The 17,101-nt window shown below is 35.4% G+C and overlaps 1 protein-coding gene across 5 annotated transcripts in view; it reads left to right on the top strand.

Annotated features, from left to right (window-relative positions):
* sash1a (SAM and SH3 domain containing 1a) overlaps positions 1-17,101 on the top strand; it is a 270,649-nt gene that overhangs the window by 229,299 nt on the left and 24,249 nt on the right. For 4 of the 5 annotated variants that reach the window (XM_028439239.1, XM_028439242.1, XM_028439241.1 and 1 more), the window contains 4 exons: positions 7,553-7,593; positions 7,979-8,068; positions 8,150-8,262; positions 10,544-10,642. In XM_028439239.1, coding sequence (XP_028295040.1) covers positions 7,553-7,593; positions 7,979-8,068; positions 8,150-8,262; positions 10,544-10,642 — 343 coding nt within the window. The remainder of the gene's footprint in view (positions 1-7,552; positions 7,594-7,978; positions 8,069-8,149; positions 8,263-10,543; positions 10,643-17,101) is intronic. The other variant, XM_028439240.1, reaches the window with a different exon arrangement.

Genomic DNA, 17,101 nt, shown 5'->3' with positions numbered 1-17,101 from the left:
AACAAAACAATGACAGGGACGTCTTATCATCACACTTTTTAGCGTTATTTACAGCTTGCTGTAGTAAACATTAGGGGCTTCTATGTGACGCTGTAATGCTGCCACAGAAATATACAGAAACAGGGAAGGAGAGCAGCATCAGAGTATCGTATACACCATCCGCATGGCGACCCAGTGGGTGGCGTTCTCAGACTTTCCCACTCTGGGACCTGTTTACAGAAGTTATCGTATTTGGCTTCCAAATCTTTGTTGCCGTGTGGACGCTAGGCGTAAATGATAAAAAACTTGACTGTTTTATCTACAACTCGTCTCCGTGTGGACGGGGCCCGAGTCATCAAGGACTTTACTTTCTGACTAACACTTGGGCAAGTGTGTTTTCCTTTGCTTATAGCACATTGTCTTCAAAAACTAAAGGACCAGTGACACAATATAGTTATTACCATACTTTACAGTTATGTAGACCCTAACCAGTGGACGTGCACTGTAGCTGTTTACACTCAACGTTCTTGAAACCAAAATACGGAGCTTAGGGGCGCTTCCATCTTGGAAATTTGACGTAATTTGGAGCCAGAGTCTGCGCAGTGGGGTCCGGCGGGAGGAGCCCTGGTACCAAGCCCCGCCCATTTAGCGTACTGCCCTGATGAGTTACGCAAGCCCAGCTATGCCACGAACATAAGTATCTTTCCCGCTGGAAATTCTACCAACGGCTTATTCAGATCATAGACGTTAGTACAAAACCACAATATATTTTAAATGAAATATCTAGTTAAATAGCGTCTAGGCTTTCCTTCACGACGTAACTGCTATTCACAAAGAGAGATACGCAAGATCCGCGGCTGTCAATCATCATATATGAGGTTTGGAGAAAAATTATGTGACGAGTATTTTGAACTTTACAGTTTGACCAACATCCCATCTGTTATCATTGAGGAGGTGGGGTTTATGACCTATACTGCAGCCAGTCAGCAGGGGGAGTTTTAAAAATAAAAGCTTCACTCCACCGGGGAGCTTGTCTCATCTATTCTTTTTACATCTATGACCCTAACGTGATGGTGCATTGGTGACTGATCTAGCTGGAATTTTTTTTGCTTGTTTCGTCATATTCCCTATTCTTCTCGAGGAAACCCGATCACCGGGTCGTCCCGCTGACCTTCTGAGTTCAGGGGCCGATCCCTGCACTCTGGCCGTCTGAGTTTCCTTCCTGGCTTTGTGTCTTGGGTGGTTGATGAGGGAGACGGAGTGGAACCAGGCATGGGTGTGGCTCTGGTTCTCTTGTTCCTGTAACACATAATAGACATTGTTGGCACACTATTAGATTTTACATGAAAAGTCTTCAACTCTTCCGACAGCTTCTTCAAACCTTTAAAGTGGGTCAGCCAACAATTCCTGGAAACTTTTCCCCCAAAGAATACAGCAAATGATTTTAGTACAACACCATGTCCTTGGTTGATGTAAATGACATTTCTGGGAGCATTTTGCAGAGGTTAAACAGCTTTACTTGTGTTTTAACTTGATTATCACCTCCGTCTGACCCCGGGTTGAGTCGTCACAGTCACATGACGAGCACGTGTAGCAGAGGAAGTGCATACCATGGTCATGATCTCGTCTCTCATGGATGTATATGTTGCACATAAAAATGCTCAGGATGATGGGAACCAGATGTTTCATTTCAAACGACTTCCCTCTTCTTTTTCTTCATCATCTTCTTCTGGGTAAACCCCTGAATAAGGTTTTAACTGTTCTAGGATTTTCTCAGACCTAATTTCACATTCAGATTTAGTGTCGTCTCAGAGAAGTCAGCATTCTTTATAGCAGACCCAAAAAGAAAATACAGAAAATGACAGAAATATACAAAATTCCTCACAAAAAATACAAAATTTTCAAAAAAAATTGCTTAAAAGGAAGACTCAATAAGAAGAATTTACTCCAAAAACATATTCAACGACAAATATACACAAATTACTTTTTTCTTTCTTTTTTCTTTTTCTTATTTTTTAAACTTTCTTTATACACAAAATTACATTTGTTTATTTAAGTCTTATTTTTTGTTATTTATTTATTTTTTAAACATTCTTTATAGACACAGTTGCTTTTCTTTATATTTAGTTTTCATTTATTTCTTATTCTGTCTTTTTTAAGACAAAATAACTTTCTTTTATTTCTTATTTTTGTTTTTATTTGAATAACTTTTTTTACTTGATTTTTTGTTCATTTTTTAAACTTTCTTTATGCACAACATTACTTTTCTTTATATTTCCTTTTTCTTTATTTTTAATTATTGTTTTTCTTTATTTTTATACACAAAATTACTTTTATTTTATTATTTATTTTTTATTTATTTATTTTTCAATACACAAACCTACTCATACAACATACAAAACCAACTGGCAAACACACAAAATGAGAGAGAAATATACAAAATAACAACAAAACCACTTAATGCTCATTGACAATTACTCTAAAAGTGTTGATAATGTGACTTTCGGATCAGAAAATCTAATTTTTTAGATAAAAGTTGCCGACTTTGTCTAAAACAGTTTTTGGGTTAATGAATCCACTGTTTGCTTGACGAATCTTAATGTTACAGTCATGATTAAAGGTCTATACGTGCACGAACACAAAGATTATCATCGCCTTTTTGCAGGAACAATAGCCATCAGTTATCGGGGTTGGAGTCGGGGTCTTTGCCACCCAACGTTAATTTGTCGCCACTTCTCTCAGTGATGACGGAAAAGCTCTCAGACGTCTTTCTGTGGACTTCCTGCTGTGGACTGATCAGATAGCATTGTTGTAGATTGTTCATCACTGATGCTAACAAATACAGCAGAGGTTAAATGATCTTAATGAAAGCACACACACACACACACACACACACACTCTGACACAAAGTCTTGATTCTTGTAATCAGGGGATTGTAAACCGTGCCGTGCAAAGGATCGTTTCAGGAAAATATTTAGGGACTTATTATAAACCCCCGTCCTGCATATTTACATAGAGCTGTTTACGAGTCCTGGTCAGCACAATGTGTGTGTGCAGCGCCACAGGTTTATACGCAGCGCCACAGCTTTAGAATCAGCTAATAGGACGTGGTGGACTACGCTGATTACAGGTCTTGTAAACTGTCTTAGAATAGTTTTACTCAGTCATCAAGACAGAGATGAGCAACTTTTATCACAGCAGGGGCCACAAAATATGATTTTAATTTGATCCCAGGGTCACATTATCAACCATCATGTCAGCATTTATAACAAAGACCAACATGAGCATTAATACAGGATTAATACAGGTGTGTTTTGTTGTTTTGGGTGTTTGCATGGATTTATTTTGAGTATAAATATGTTTTGGGAATCATTTTGTGTATTTTTAATATGGTTTTCTATATTTGATTTTTGTTTTTTTGTTCTTTTCTGGCTTTTTTGAAGTGTTTATGGTCTTTTTATGTGTTTTTTTCCAGTTGTTTTGTGTATTTTTGTCGTCGGTTTGTATATATTTCTTTATTTTCACTGTTGTAATTTGTGTTCTGCAAGTAATTATGTGTATTTATGTTGTCTTATCGCGTTATTGATATCATGTTGTGTATTTTCGTTGAGTTTTTTTTCTGTCATTTAGTGATTTATTTTTTTTTGTTCTGCATGTAATCATGCATTTTTCATGTGTTTTTGTCAAGTTTGTTGTCATTTTTGTGTATTTTAGTTTTTTTAATGTGTGTGTTTGAAGTAATTTAGTGTATTTTGCTGAATTTTGTGTTGAGGTTTTTTGCCATTTATATGTTTTTGGTGTCATTATTATTATTATTATTAGCTTTTAGCATTGAGCTAAGGTTTGGACTAGATTAAATAGCTTTCCAGTAACCCAAGTTAAAAAAAAAAAAAAAAAAACTTAAAACTAAAAGCACTTTAAATGTCACATTGCTGCAAAATTTTTAAAAAATAAAAAAAATAAAAGCATGACACAGATTTATGGTTAAACTGATTAAAAAGCCTCACACACTAAGGCTAAGGTGTGTGTAGAAAAGCTTTTATTGAGTGAGTTCTATTAGCGTTAGCTTTAGCATGTCTGAGATGGGGGGGCGGATGAGCTGATGAGGGGGCAAACCATACAATCCTCCATTCAATTAGCATCTCATTATGTTGCCATGGCAGCCAGGCTTTAAGGCCTGTGATGGTTTTTCAAAAACGCCAGGAGAAACAATCGTATGTTTACACACGCACACACACACACGCACACATTGAATGGCATTGATTCACCGTTGGCTACCTGTGCGTGCTTCACTAACTCTTTGCACATGTGCAGTACAATGCATCGATTTATAGCAGTGTTTCTCAAATAGGGGTACGTGTAACGGAGACGGCACTACGGGGGGGGGGGGAGAGAGAGAGAGAGAGAGAGAGAGAAGAAAATTACAAATGAAAGAATTAAAAATATGGGGTTTTAACATGTTTGATTTTGTTTAAAGATGAGAATCATACTAAATATTACCAGCAACTCACAAAACAACAACAAAGACGCACACACTGAGAATACTTTAAATAATACCAACAACACAAAAACACAAAATAAGAGAAAAATGTACTGAATAATAAAAAGAACAGACAGACAACAACAACAAAACATACAAAATCACACCAAAATGACCCAAAACACACACAAATAAGAGCAAAATATACTGAATAATAAAAAGAACGGGCAAACAACAAAATACACAAAATCACACCAAAAACACACAAAATTACACCAAAATACACAAAATTACACAGAAAACACACTATGATTTAAAAAAACACAAAATAAGAGAATAATATACTGGATAATGAAAATAACGAACAAGCAACAACAAAATACACACAATGACATCAAAAACACACAAAATGACTCAAAAAACACACAAAATAAGAGAAAAAATATACTGAATAATAAAAAGAATGGACAAAGAACAACAAAATGACACAGAAAACACACAAAATGATGATAGACACGGTTATGATGAACGTAAATGATAAAAACTGTAGAAATAAATCTATTCAGGAGGCACTAAATACTTGTATTTACAAAATAAGATTATTTCAAATGTGTTTTATCTCTCATTTATTCCATCATTATGATCTATAGTTCTTGTTTTTTTTTCACAGAATTCTGAGCAAAATGTGTTAGTCAGACATAAGGGGGCACTTGGATTCAAAAGTTAGATAAAGGGGGTGCTAGAGCTAAAAATGTTTGAGAACCAGTGATATAGAACATGTGCTGCTGGTAAACCACAGTAACACCTACAGTAAGTAGAAAGATTACTTCTAAAGGTCTCAGAGCGCCTCCACTGGAAGGATTAGCATATTTTACATCTCTGTGATGTACTATTCCCCCTTTAACCCTCATTATTAGTCTGTGCACACGTAGAAACAGCCTTAGGGTGTCATCACAGACCTGACGCGTCCCCAAGCTTTGCTTAGCTTAGCTTAATTAGCCAACGTAGCTCAATCTGAAAACAAAGTCTGTCTTTTTCTAAAGTTTTTAGCAACTGGTTGGTACACAAAGCTTTGAACTAGTTGTTAAGGAACAGAAATAGATGTTTTATGTGGTTTCTGGTTTCTTATAGAACAAGAGACGCTAAAAAAACAACTGTAGCGCTGCCATACATGGGGGCATGTGGTGTTCTATATCCATCTGTGTATTTCTAAAGGGATTTATATTAGAGACAAACCAATATGGTGTTTTTAGGGCCAAAACTGTCATTGGGGGTGTTGAAAACTAATATATTGGTCAACACATGAAATAAGAACATTAATATACACAGAATCTATACCAGGGGTTCTCAGCTGGTCTCACCCTGGGACCCACATTTTGCCACGGTCATTAAATTGCGACCCACTTTTTTTTTCTTTTTTTTTCTTTTTTTTTTTTTTTTTTTTTTTTTTTTTAGAAACAAATTTAGTTTTTCAAAAACATCTGTTGAAAAAAAAACACATATAATATTTTTTTTAAACATAAATCTTAATATTTTCCTCTGCAACATGCATTTCACAGCATACCTGTCAAAATAAAAGTCCAACATGAGAGACATTAAGTATTTACTTATTTTTGACCTGCTGTCCACGACCCACCCAGTACAGGCTCGCGACCCACCAGTTGAGAATCCCTGATCTATACTGTACATGAACACACATTATTATAATACCCAAAATATGATTCAAGACAAAGAAGCAGAACACAACTACTATTAAAATAAGGAATATTTACATGTGTTCATCAATATGTACTGTCCCTTTTCTAAATAAATAAAAAATAGATAAATATATGTTCCATACTACAATTTAAAAAAAAAACAATAAATAAAATTGCTCAAATCTCAAACTGTAAATTTGGATAAATCAAGAAAAATGGGAAACTGTAACAGTAAACAATGAACTCGTGCACCTCTCCTAGTGTTTTTATTTTCTATTATTGTTATTATGGCAGCTTATAATGCAGCACATTTCATGTATAAGGCTATTCAATGTGTAAAAACATCAAAATCAACATTAAAAACATCAAAATCACCAATAATATGATTAATAATCACCCTCTCAGTCATACGCAGCAGAGACAAAGATGAGAAGAAGTCACAGATGCAGCAAAAACGTTAATATGTCAATATATTGACTGATGTCGATTAATCGGTGATAGCTAAAATCTGTTCCTAGCGTGAGTGTTTGAATTATTCTCCTGTTATTGCACTTTACCTGTATGTACTGTATGTATGTCAGTGTTGTGTCTCACCCTGTGTAAACCTGGATAGACTCCAGTATTCCCTCGCCCTGTTCAGGATAAGCAAGTACTGAAGCATAACCTTCAATATGTGTATTTTGTTTATTTTTCCGTCCAGTCTGATTCGTTCATTACTCACCACTACATCTGTTCTTTTATTCCTTTCGTTAACATTTCCTCCCTCTTGATGTTTTTATAAACACTTTACAAACAAGGACCACCCTAAATGTAATCACTTTTCTGGCAGGAGGAGCTTTTATTGTGTCAGTTTTCCACCGTTTCTCCCTCTCAATCCTCTGGAACAGAAACACCATCACTGCCCCCTAGTGGATAGAAGGAGGAGCTGCACCTTAAAACCAGTGTTTTATGTTTATTTTACTGTTTTTAGGATGTTTTTGTTTTCTTTTCTGTTTGTAATGTTGTTGATATTTTACATTCATACAGTCTTTGTTGTTTAGTGTGTTTTTGTAGCCAATTTGTGTGTTTAAGTGGCTGTTTTGTCCATCTGTTGTTGTCATTTTGTATTGTATCAGTTATTTATGTGTATTTTACTGTTTTTAGAATATTTTCTGTGTTAGTTGTTACTTTGTGTACCTTTGTTGACATTTTGACTGCATATGGAGTTATTTGTTACTTCATATTCCTTCCAACTTCTTGAATGGGGGGCCGGACAAAATAAGACTGAGGGCTGCATGTAGGCCCCGGCCCACAGGTTGCCTATGTCTCTCTTAGAATATAAACTTTTTTTTAATTTTTTTTATTGTACATCATATATTCTTACAGTGTTTTTCTTTTCTTTTCTTGTTATTTACAGAATGTCGTTGCACAAGTCCAGCTCTGAAGACGGTTCTGGAGGTAAATATCGATGCATTTTCCCCAAAAAATAAATATATTAGTTAAACAAATAATTAAAATATATATATTGATTTTTAATAAATATTATTTTCCATGTTTTACTGAAACAATATTGAGATAAATCTGAATAATCTGGTGCAGTTTAGCTCCTAATTTCTAAAATAACTGTGATTAATGTTAACCTTTTATTTACAATATTCATTATTGTGTTGTAAATTACTTTTAACAGGCTAAATAAATTAAATAGCAAATATACAACCTCGGCAAAGGTTTTTATATAAGTTTTTAATAATTTTCTATTTCGTTTTGTATTATTTTATGGTGTAAATGGTGAGATACTGATAATTTGAGCATTTAATAAATGGTTGATTTTGTTTCCTTTCAGGTAAATGGGACAATAGGAAGAAAAACAAATCGTTTTGGCAGAACTTCCGCAAATCTCAGCACAAACCTGCCGCACGACAAACATCCAAAGGTGCGTGAACGTGAACTTCCTTCTTTCTGTTTGGGCTGCATTCCCCCTCGTCCCTCCTCACGCTGCGTGCGCTCCCAGCAGGAGAGGACATCGGCTACGTGGCCAGTGAAATCACCATGAGTGATGAAGAGCGGATCCAGCTGATGATGATGGTGAAGGAGAAGATGATCACCGTGGAGGAAGCTCTGGCTCGGGTAGGTGGTGTTTCTTATTGTTTGCTTGTTCATCCCTGCATCGCCTCATTCCTCCTCATCGTCATCACGTAGTGACAGCTCTGCTACTAAAACCAATCGCTCTCACTAACCCTAATGGCTCGTATTTAGAGCACTGCTTCAAAACCCACTGGTGTCACAGGGTTGGGGGTGTGTTTTAGTTTTTAGCTCCTCCTGTGGCAGGTGCTGCACTGCATTATGGGTTATTTTCATCCTTTAGGTGGATATGGTGGTCATTTCTTTAGCTTCTCCTTATTTCCACTTTAATTCTGATTCACCTCCAGTTTTTATGGATTTCTGGGTGTATTTTTCCCTCTTTTATCTTTATTTCACTTTTCACTATTTTCCTTTTTCTGTTTCTGTTGATCCCAAAGCTCTCACGTGGCTAATAGCTAGCATAGCTAATAGCTAGCGTAGCTTTACAGTCGGTGGTGGCGTCTGGTGACTGGGCTCCATAAATGCTTAGCTACTGTATGTTAGCTGCCTGATTCATGCTTTCAAATTATTAAAATCAAATCAACTTATCAATGTTGACGTCCAGTAGATGTAGTTTTGTTTTGTGTAAGTTGTTTTGACATTTTCAGCCCTTTTAACATTGATTTTAACCTCATTTATACATGACACAATTTGTTATTGCAGCATAAAGTAATTGTATATAAACATACGTTATTGAATTTATGATTTAATTTACAATGATATTAATATATGTTTATATATATATATACAGTATATAAAAGGGTTTTTGAATACCTCAATGTCAAATAACAAACATATTTATTTATATTTTATTAAATTAACCAGAAGATAAAAGAAAGTTATTATCAGGCGGGTACAGTAATGTATTAACTGCACTAACTTTACGATTTAATTGATTAACTCTCTTAAAAATGTATATTCAATACATTTTCACAAGATTTTGCCAGATTGCTTTTTTCCTTGTTCCAGTTGACGTTGTAAACCAAAAAATGGCGTCAATCTCTGCACATTTCGGGGGTGGCACACTTTTTCAAAATGTTGACATTTTTCCTATTTTCAGAAATAGTTTTTGAACTATTCTAATGTTCTTACTTAGTATAAATACAGAGAGAAACTATTAATGACCATACTTACCTTTATATCTTAAGTATGTATCGTTATATCATAGGGATGTAACGATTAATCGTAAGGCAGTTAAAAATCGATTCATAGGTATCACGGTTCACATCGATACTGTGAAATATGAATCGCAGTACTTTTTTAAACAGCAGAGGGCGCTATATATTTATCCTTCTCTTGTCCAGAAGCGTAGGCGGCTGGCGGAAACTGCTACTACTTTCTTTCTGGCCGCCTTCTACTCTTAAACATGTTCATAAATGATTCCTTATCCCTTTAGCACCGAAAGAATATCTGTAATATTACGTGAATATCTGTAAAAGTCACGTTTTTCTATTAGCTCTGTCTGCTAGTGCATAGCATTTCTTCTTCACTGCTAGAATATTTTGGACCAGCGCCCTCTGCTGGTCCAAACAAATATCTGACGTAACTACAATGCAATGACTGTTTTTTTTTTTTTTAAAGTCCAGTTGTTAAGGCACAAAATACATTTTCAGTTGCACTTTAAAAAAAAAAAAGAACTATTATGCAGTTTTGCATTGTTTACTATAGAACCAGAATTTAAATCAATAGGCTTCTTCTTCATTTGTATTATTCCCTTATTTATTTCATTCAAGATTTATTTTTAGTTAAATTGCATTGTTTTAAATAGTTTATCAAGGGATTCTTTTTACAATGAAAAGGAAAATAGTACAGTATTTTCTAAAAAAAATAAATTGTGAGAGAATCGTATCATGAACCCAGTATCGTGAATCGAATCGTATCGGGAGTTGAGTGAATCGTTACATCCCTATTATATCATTTATAGGTTGAGCAATAAAAATGTGCCACTCTTTACAGACGTTTTTCTTTTTGGCTGAATTTTTGATAAAAATATCAATAGGAAGAAGGGAAAATGCCATCTGGTGAAATTTGAAAAACTTTTTTTAATATACCACTATATTGTAAACCACTCTAATGTAAATACACACACAAAATTGTAGATTACAAATCATAATAAATCCCTTTTATTATTATTATTAACATCTCACTCCATCCGCTCCATAACAAAAATAGCTTTATTTTAAGATGTTTCTGCCACAGCTCTATAAAAAGCTGGGCTGAGAGTTTGTGACGACCCCACCCTGTTCCTCTGTTCCTCTACATCTCTAAACTCTTCTTTTCCATGTAGCTAAAGGAGTATGAGTGCAGCAGACAGTCCAGCAGTACTGACACTGCAGAGTGGACTGGAGGATCTGTTCCCAGTCTAAACCAGTCCTTTAACTCCAACGTAAGTAGACCCTCCTGCCCTCCTCTCTACCTCTCTATTTTACCTCCTTCTACGCTGTTACACCCCTAGATTTTTCTATCCTCTCTATCTCTATAATCTACTCTTCCTCGTCTCTATTCACTGGTCAAACTACAATCCACCATTAGATGTAGTGACATTGAATCCACCATGTGCCTGTTGTTGTGGGTGTGTCTCCTTAGTTTGAATCCATTATTTTATTCATTATTTAAAACAATCAATGGAAATTGTGGAAAAGTGGTTTCCTCTACAAAGCATAGAGCTGTAAGTCAGCCATATTTATTCTGTTGTCTTCTTAAAATGAACTCATGTTGTGTTGTGGGTGCTTGTGTAGCTTTTACATAGACATGTCATGGGCCCCAGGTAGCCCTCATGGACTATGTGAGGGGCCCTCACATAGCACCAGGGGTTGTCCGTACGGTTGTCATACGAATAGACACTTTCTAATATTAATTAATACAATTTAATGCTCGGCGATATATCCATATTTTAGTTTATATCAATATACAGTAGTTATAAGCACAATATCACACGGGACAATATTGTTTATATCGATATAGTTCATTTCACGTTAAAATAGCAAAACATTTATTTCCATTGGCAGGTCCGCACTTATTTCTCCTCTCCCTCTCCCGTGTTCACGTCTCACACACAGCCACGGTAGCATATGAAAAACCAGTAAAAGCTGGGGCTTATATATCGCTAAAGACATGGTTCCCATAATAAGAAAGTCTTTGACAATCATCTGACAGATGACTTGAAGCTTTTTACGCAGTTTTCATTTCTTACAGTGCAACATTTATACTTTTGTATTCCTGCAATAGTTTACATTTCGTACTGTGCAATATATTTTTTTTTATATTTCTGCAATAGTTTACATTTTATTATGTGCAATTTGTTATATTTTTTTTATTTCTGCTATAGCTTCATAGTTTACTATACTGCTACCTGTAAATAACTCCTACCGTACATAGCCCATCTTACCTTTAAGGTATTGTGTTATTTTGTGGGGATGATACAACTTTTTCATTTCCGATGTGATGCCGATATTGCCACCTTGCGTATCGGCCGATACCGATATTGATTCGACATCAGCATGAATCATACATACTTTTATTACTTTTAATTTCTTTGACAAAAAAGTAATAATTACTTATTTTGTAGAGGGGGGGTATCCGATATTCGTTTTCAGGCTGATATCGGACCGATATTGGATTGTTTTGGCTTCTAATTCTGGGTGGATCATCTTAACTATTGGTCCTCCTAATTGTCAATCATTCTAATGATATGTTTACATAAGGCAGTTGTACATGCTCATGCGCATTGTGTCCTTTGAAAATGAATTTTCACTTAGCGGTGGCGAGTCTGACATAGTGAGAAAAGTGCAAATCTTCTTTTGGAAGATAAGCTTATATGAGCTAGATGCCGACTCCAACTTGTGAACAACTGTATTTCTCTCGCACACGTAGGCGCAGGTAGAGTTTTTGGTCATGTGCAGAGGGCGTTTCTTTTCTAAACTTTGGGAAAATCGTCCTCCATACCTTTAATTAGAGTTACTTTTTTCTGTTGTTTTTTCTTTTTAGCTGTGTGCCTTTTTAAGGTGAAACCAAATATAATGACAATAACAGCATTCTGATTGTGATTCTGAGATGTCCAGTAGATCCAGAACGTCTTGCTCCGTCTTGCTTTACTGATCTTTGATGTTTGATGGCGACCACATGCAGTCACGCGGTCTCCCGCTCTGACCCACTTCCAGACAGGAAGTGGCATTTATTCAAAGAAAAATTCCAAAGACCTCTTGAAATAACATCTTGTTGCTCATTTGGAATGTGCTGCTGATTCCCATACTAAACACTGGGGGTCTTTTTCCACTCTCTGTTTGCATGTGTTTGTTTGTGTGCATCATTTAAGCACATTTAAAAGTTCTATTTATGTGCAAAAGAAATCCCCTTCAGTACTTGATGGGATTGATTTTCAACCAATCACCAGTTGTCGTAGCCAGGCTTACGTAGTGGAGGTCTTGCATTGCTTGCGGCTGTTTCCTAATGAGTAAATAAGCAGTTGTGGGAAAGGTTTCCGATTGAGTTATTTCGTCTGGTTATGAATATTGATCACCGTGGAATGTGATAAATAGGTCAAGTACACTATTTATATTCTCAGCTTAAGACCCGTCCACCCACTGGGTCTTTGGTTTGGTTTGATGATGAATCCCCAAAGAACCTGGTAAACCTGCTGAAGAAGATGGAATAATTGAGTATTATTTCAACATGGACGCCATCTGAAGCTACACAGTTATTGAGGAGTTTTGTGCAGGAAAAAGACATGGGATGTGTTCATAATCGCATACTAACACATTACTAGGGTGACCATACATCTGGTTTTACCTGGACATTTCCTCTGTTCATGTCTTGTCCAGGCTTTTTACAAATTAATGAAATTGTCTGTATTTCTCAGAGACCTGGAATGTAAAGACCGTAACTCTGCTAATATCTTCTCTATCTGAGAAATTCCACCAGTTTCTGAAAGCTAAAGAGTTGCTATTTAAAGCCAATATGGTTCATTACGTAATTTAACTCACACTTAACGGAATCATTAAAGATGACCAAATTCCAAGAGACAGAGATAAAAAGAGACCAAATAGAATTGAAAAGGTTATTTATTGGAGTGTATATATATATATATATATATATATATGTAGTGTATAATTTTTTGTTATAGTTTCTTTTATTATTGCATAATAAAGGTGATTGACTTGAGTCACTGCTGATTTCAGATTATTTTTAAGTCTTTTTACCTTATGGACAATAACAACTTATTTATTTATGATATTGTATTTTGTCGTTACATGGTAGATTCAAGAAAACGTTGAGTATCGTACTTTGAGTATGACGAGGTCGGCCCAAGTGTCCTCTTGGTCACCCTACGTACTACTCGTACTACGTCTGATGTCAAAATGAGTATGTAGTGCGTCATATTAGATAAAATGAAAAGATTGAGTATGCGAGAAATACCCGGATGTTCACTATATCGGGACATTTTTGAACTTTGCACGGTGGGCACACTAGTCATACTAGTCAACCCACTCGTTCAACCATAAAATCATCCTGGGACCAGCTTCAAGCTCAAAATCAAACATTGCCTTTTCAAAACAAAAGCATCTCTTCTTCTCTTCCATTAGTTTTTTCACACTTTTGTAAAGAGGGCTCTTGTCAACCGGACGTTTTGTCAGTAGCACAATGGCAGGTCTCCGCAAATCTCCAAAATGTCCTAATGAAATGTTTCCGTGAGTTTTATGGATCAAATGAGCACAGGTGTCGTAAAGGCGGAGAATCAACAGATATTTAGCCTCAGTGTGAAATGCCGACCGAAACAGGATGTCGTGATTACGCGGCAAACACGGACTCGTGGAGCGGCTGTTTTTTAAAGTGCCAGAGCTATGAATGCATTGGGTCTAATAATTTGCTTAATAACTTTTTTCGGTGTTTCGGTTTTCGGCCTTGGTTTTTTCATTTTCGGTTTCGGCCAAGAATTAATTTTAGTGCATCCTCAATCCTAACTAATTTATAGTAGACAGTATATACTGATTGACTTTGTAGTGTATAGTACAGAGTATGCCATTTCAGATACATCCTCGGTCTAGGGAAGCAGAAGCAGGAAATAAAGAATTCCTACTCAATGACAAACAAGGGGACCCTTTTTTCTGTTTCTTTCAAAAGTTGTCACTTCAGGAAATATATTTCCTCGACTGGGGCCTCACTGGGTGTCACGTACTTGCCCTCATCCTGTCTACTAAATGGAATTAGGTCATTCCCAAAATACGCTCATTAGTTCTGGTTTCTATATACAGATGTGCATGTACAGAGCACATGTGTATGTGTGTTGCAGACATCATTTCTCCGTCTGCTCTGTGTCTTTGTCTTGTGTTTCGGTTTTATACTTGGGCTGATCAGAGCCCACATTCCAGGGTTGGCCTTTTTAGTGATTTGGGGTCAGAGGGGCTCAAACGCTGGGATTGTTCTCCGAGGCACATCAACACGCCTTTTCTCTGCTCCGCTCTTGGCCACGGCTCATTCCTCTGAGCTGGATTCACTAACAGGCTGCATCTGCACTGGGGGAACGGATATTATTTTTGGCCGTGCACGCATGAGAGTTCTGTTAGGGCGCCGCTGAGGATTGCATCGTCTTTGTCTTTCTACATTAACACAAAAATCAACAAAATGCCTTATTTTTTTGGAGAAACGTGGTAAGTTCCTCCGACACTTCACTTCTTTAGTAATAATCCAATATCTATGTATCGTTTTTGTCCTTGCGTTGCAGAAACATGTTCATTAAATGACTATTTATCTGATAAAAAAACCACTACTGGTTGGGGAAAGTTTTGTCTCCAGCCCCTTAAGCCCGGCTTGATTTATGGCCTCATATATTAGGCTTGTTTCTTTGTGGGTGTCTCATTCTCCAGTTTATCCGACTTTTTCCATGGACGGGGTTCCATGGGACTTCACCAGGATTTGTAAATCAATGTCATCTCTTTAGAATCTCCTGTTGCATCACAAAAAGAAGAGTAAAAAGTCGTCTTTGTGAAGATTCAGAATGACTGAATCTTTTTAAACTCTAAATACATTCTGCCTCTATATCTACGTTCATTTTTTGGACTAAAAATGTACGCCATAGTTTTCCTCAACTGAATTCTTTAAGTAAATAAAACAAAATACTAGTACATCAAACATATTGATATTTTTGTTAACTAATAAAAACAAAACTATAATTTTTTTTTTTTTTTTTTTTTTTTTTAAATTAATTAATTGTTTATTGTATTAATTTTTTTTTTTATCACCTTTAATCGGTTTGGTGAAACAAATATTATGGTTTTTTTTTAACAGAACTTTACATTAGTTGTAGTCGGCCAAATTGCATTTTAGTCAAAAGAATATGACTAAAACTAAAAACTTAAAACTGTTTTAAATGTTAACTACATCTTTTAAGTAAAATAAAATAAAAAGAAAATGCCAGTACATCAAACATAGATAGTTTTGTTCACTAATACAAACAAAACTATAATTTTGTCATGATCACATCAAATCTGTCTGTGTGTATCTACAAATATTAATACCATCCAATATCAGGTTAATAATCAATAGTAATTTAATCTTTAAAAACTCTTATGCTTTACATTTTAGTCGACTAAAATCTTAAAGTCATTCATTTGATTTAAACTATAACTGATGTAGTCCTGATGACGAAATTATGAGTTTCATTTTAGTCAAAAATGACAAACTAAATCAAATTTTGCCAAGTGTTTTTGTGTGTGTGATTTCTTTTTTATCAGTTTGGTGAAACATTGCGTTTTTAATTTAAAAAAACAACAACTTTACATTAGTTGTAGTTTAAAAATTTGAAAAAAAAGGGCTTAATCGCATTTTATCAAAAAAACTACGACTAAATCAAAATTTGCTGTCAAACTTAACACTGTTCTAAAAGGTTTACTAGTCAGGAATACCTAATTTTGCTGAATTTGAATTCACATTGGGTTTTTTTTTGGTGTTTTTTTAAAACGTTCTGACACGTTTGCCATAAAGAGGAGGAGTTGCTCTGGTTTCTTGCTACCAGGGAACATCCTGAACTTCTATCTCAGGGCTGACATCTGGAGGAAAAACACATGTTGGCACAAACACAGGGAATCTAAAGACTCTCTAATATGCATGTTTGTGGACTGTGAGAAGAAACCATAGGATAAAGACAAAAAACACACACACACACACACGTAATAGAGGTGTAAAGAGTACCGATATATTCTACTCAAGTAGAAGTACTGTTACTTAAATGAAATCATATTCAAATACAAGTAAGTCATACATGAAATACTCAAGTACAAGTAAAAAGTAGCTCAATTAAATAGTATTCAAATTTACTAGTAACTTTCACCCCCCACGTTTATTTTTGGTCATAAATCTTGTCACGGTTCCCTTGCATAATTGGAACTTAATTTATTTTCCACAAAGGCATCTGTATAACATAAAAAGGTTTGTCAAAATGTACAATTTGTTTTCGGAATTCAATTCAAAAAAGAAAAAAATAAATGCTAAATTTATGAACTAAAACAGAGAAAATAACCTCCATTCAATGCTGTTTTGGTGCCGTGCATTAAGTTTAATCTGATTGATCGGCTATGATGTGATGCATTTGATTGTTGTCTGATCATTTCATTTTTTGTCGTTTCACAATTATTTTAAAACAAAAAATGATAACTTACTGACGGTTGGGTTGTAGAAATGTAACAAATTACTTTACTTCTTTTAAAACTTACTTACAAGTAAAAAAATATAAACGTTTTGAGAAAAATGCATCAAAAAATTGTTGAAAAAAGCCAGTAACTTCAAGATGTAAGTTTGTATACACTGTATGAACACTACCATGCACACAGCGCATATAAGGATGGACTTG

Source organism: Gouania willdenowi, chromosome 24 (assembly GCF_900634775.1).
Source record: "Gouania willdenowi chromosome 24, fGouWil2.1, whole genome shotgun sequence".
NCBI lineage: Eukaryota > Metazoa > Chordata > Actinopteri > Blenniiformes > Gobiesocidae > Gouania > Gouania willdenowi.
This window is presented reverse-complemented; position numbering and strand designations above follow the sequence as displayed.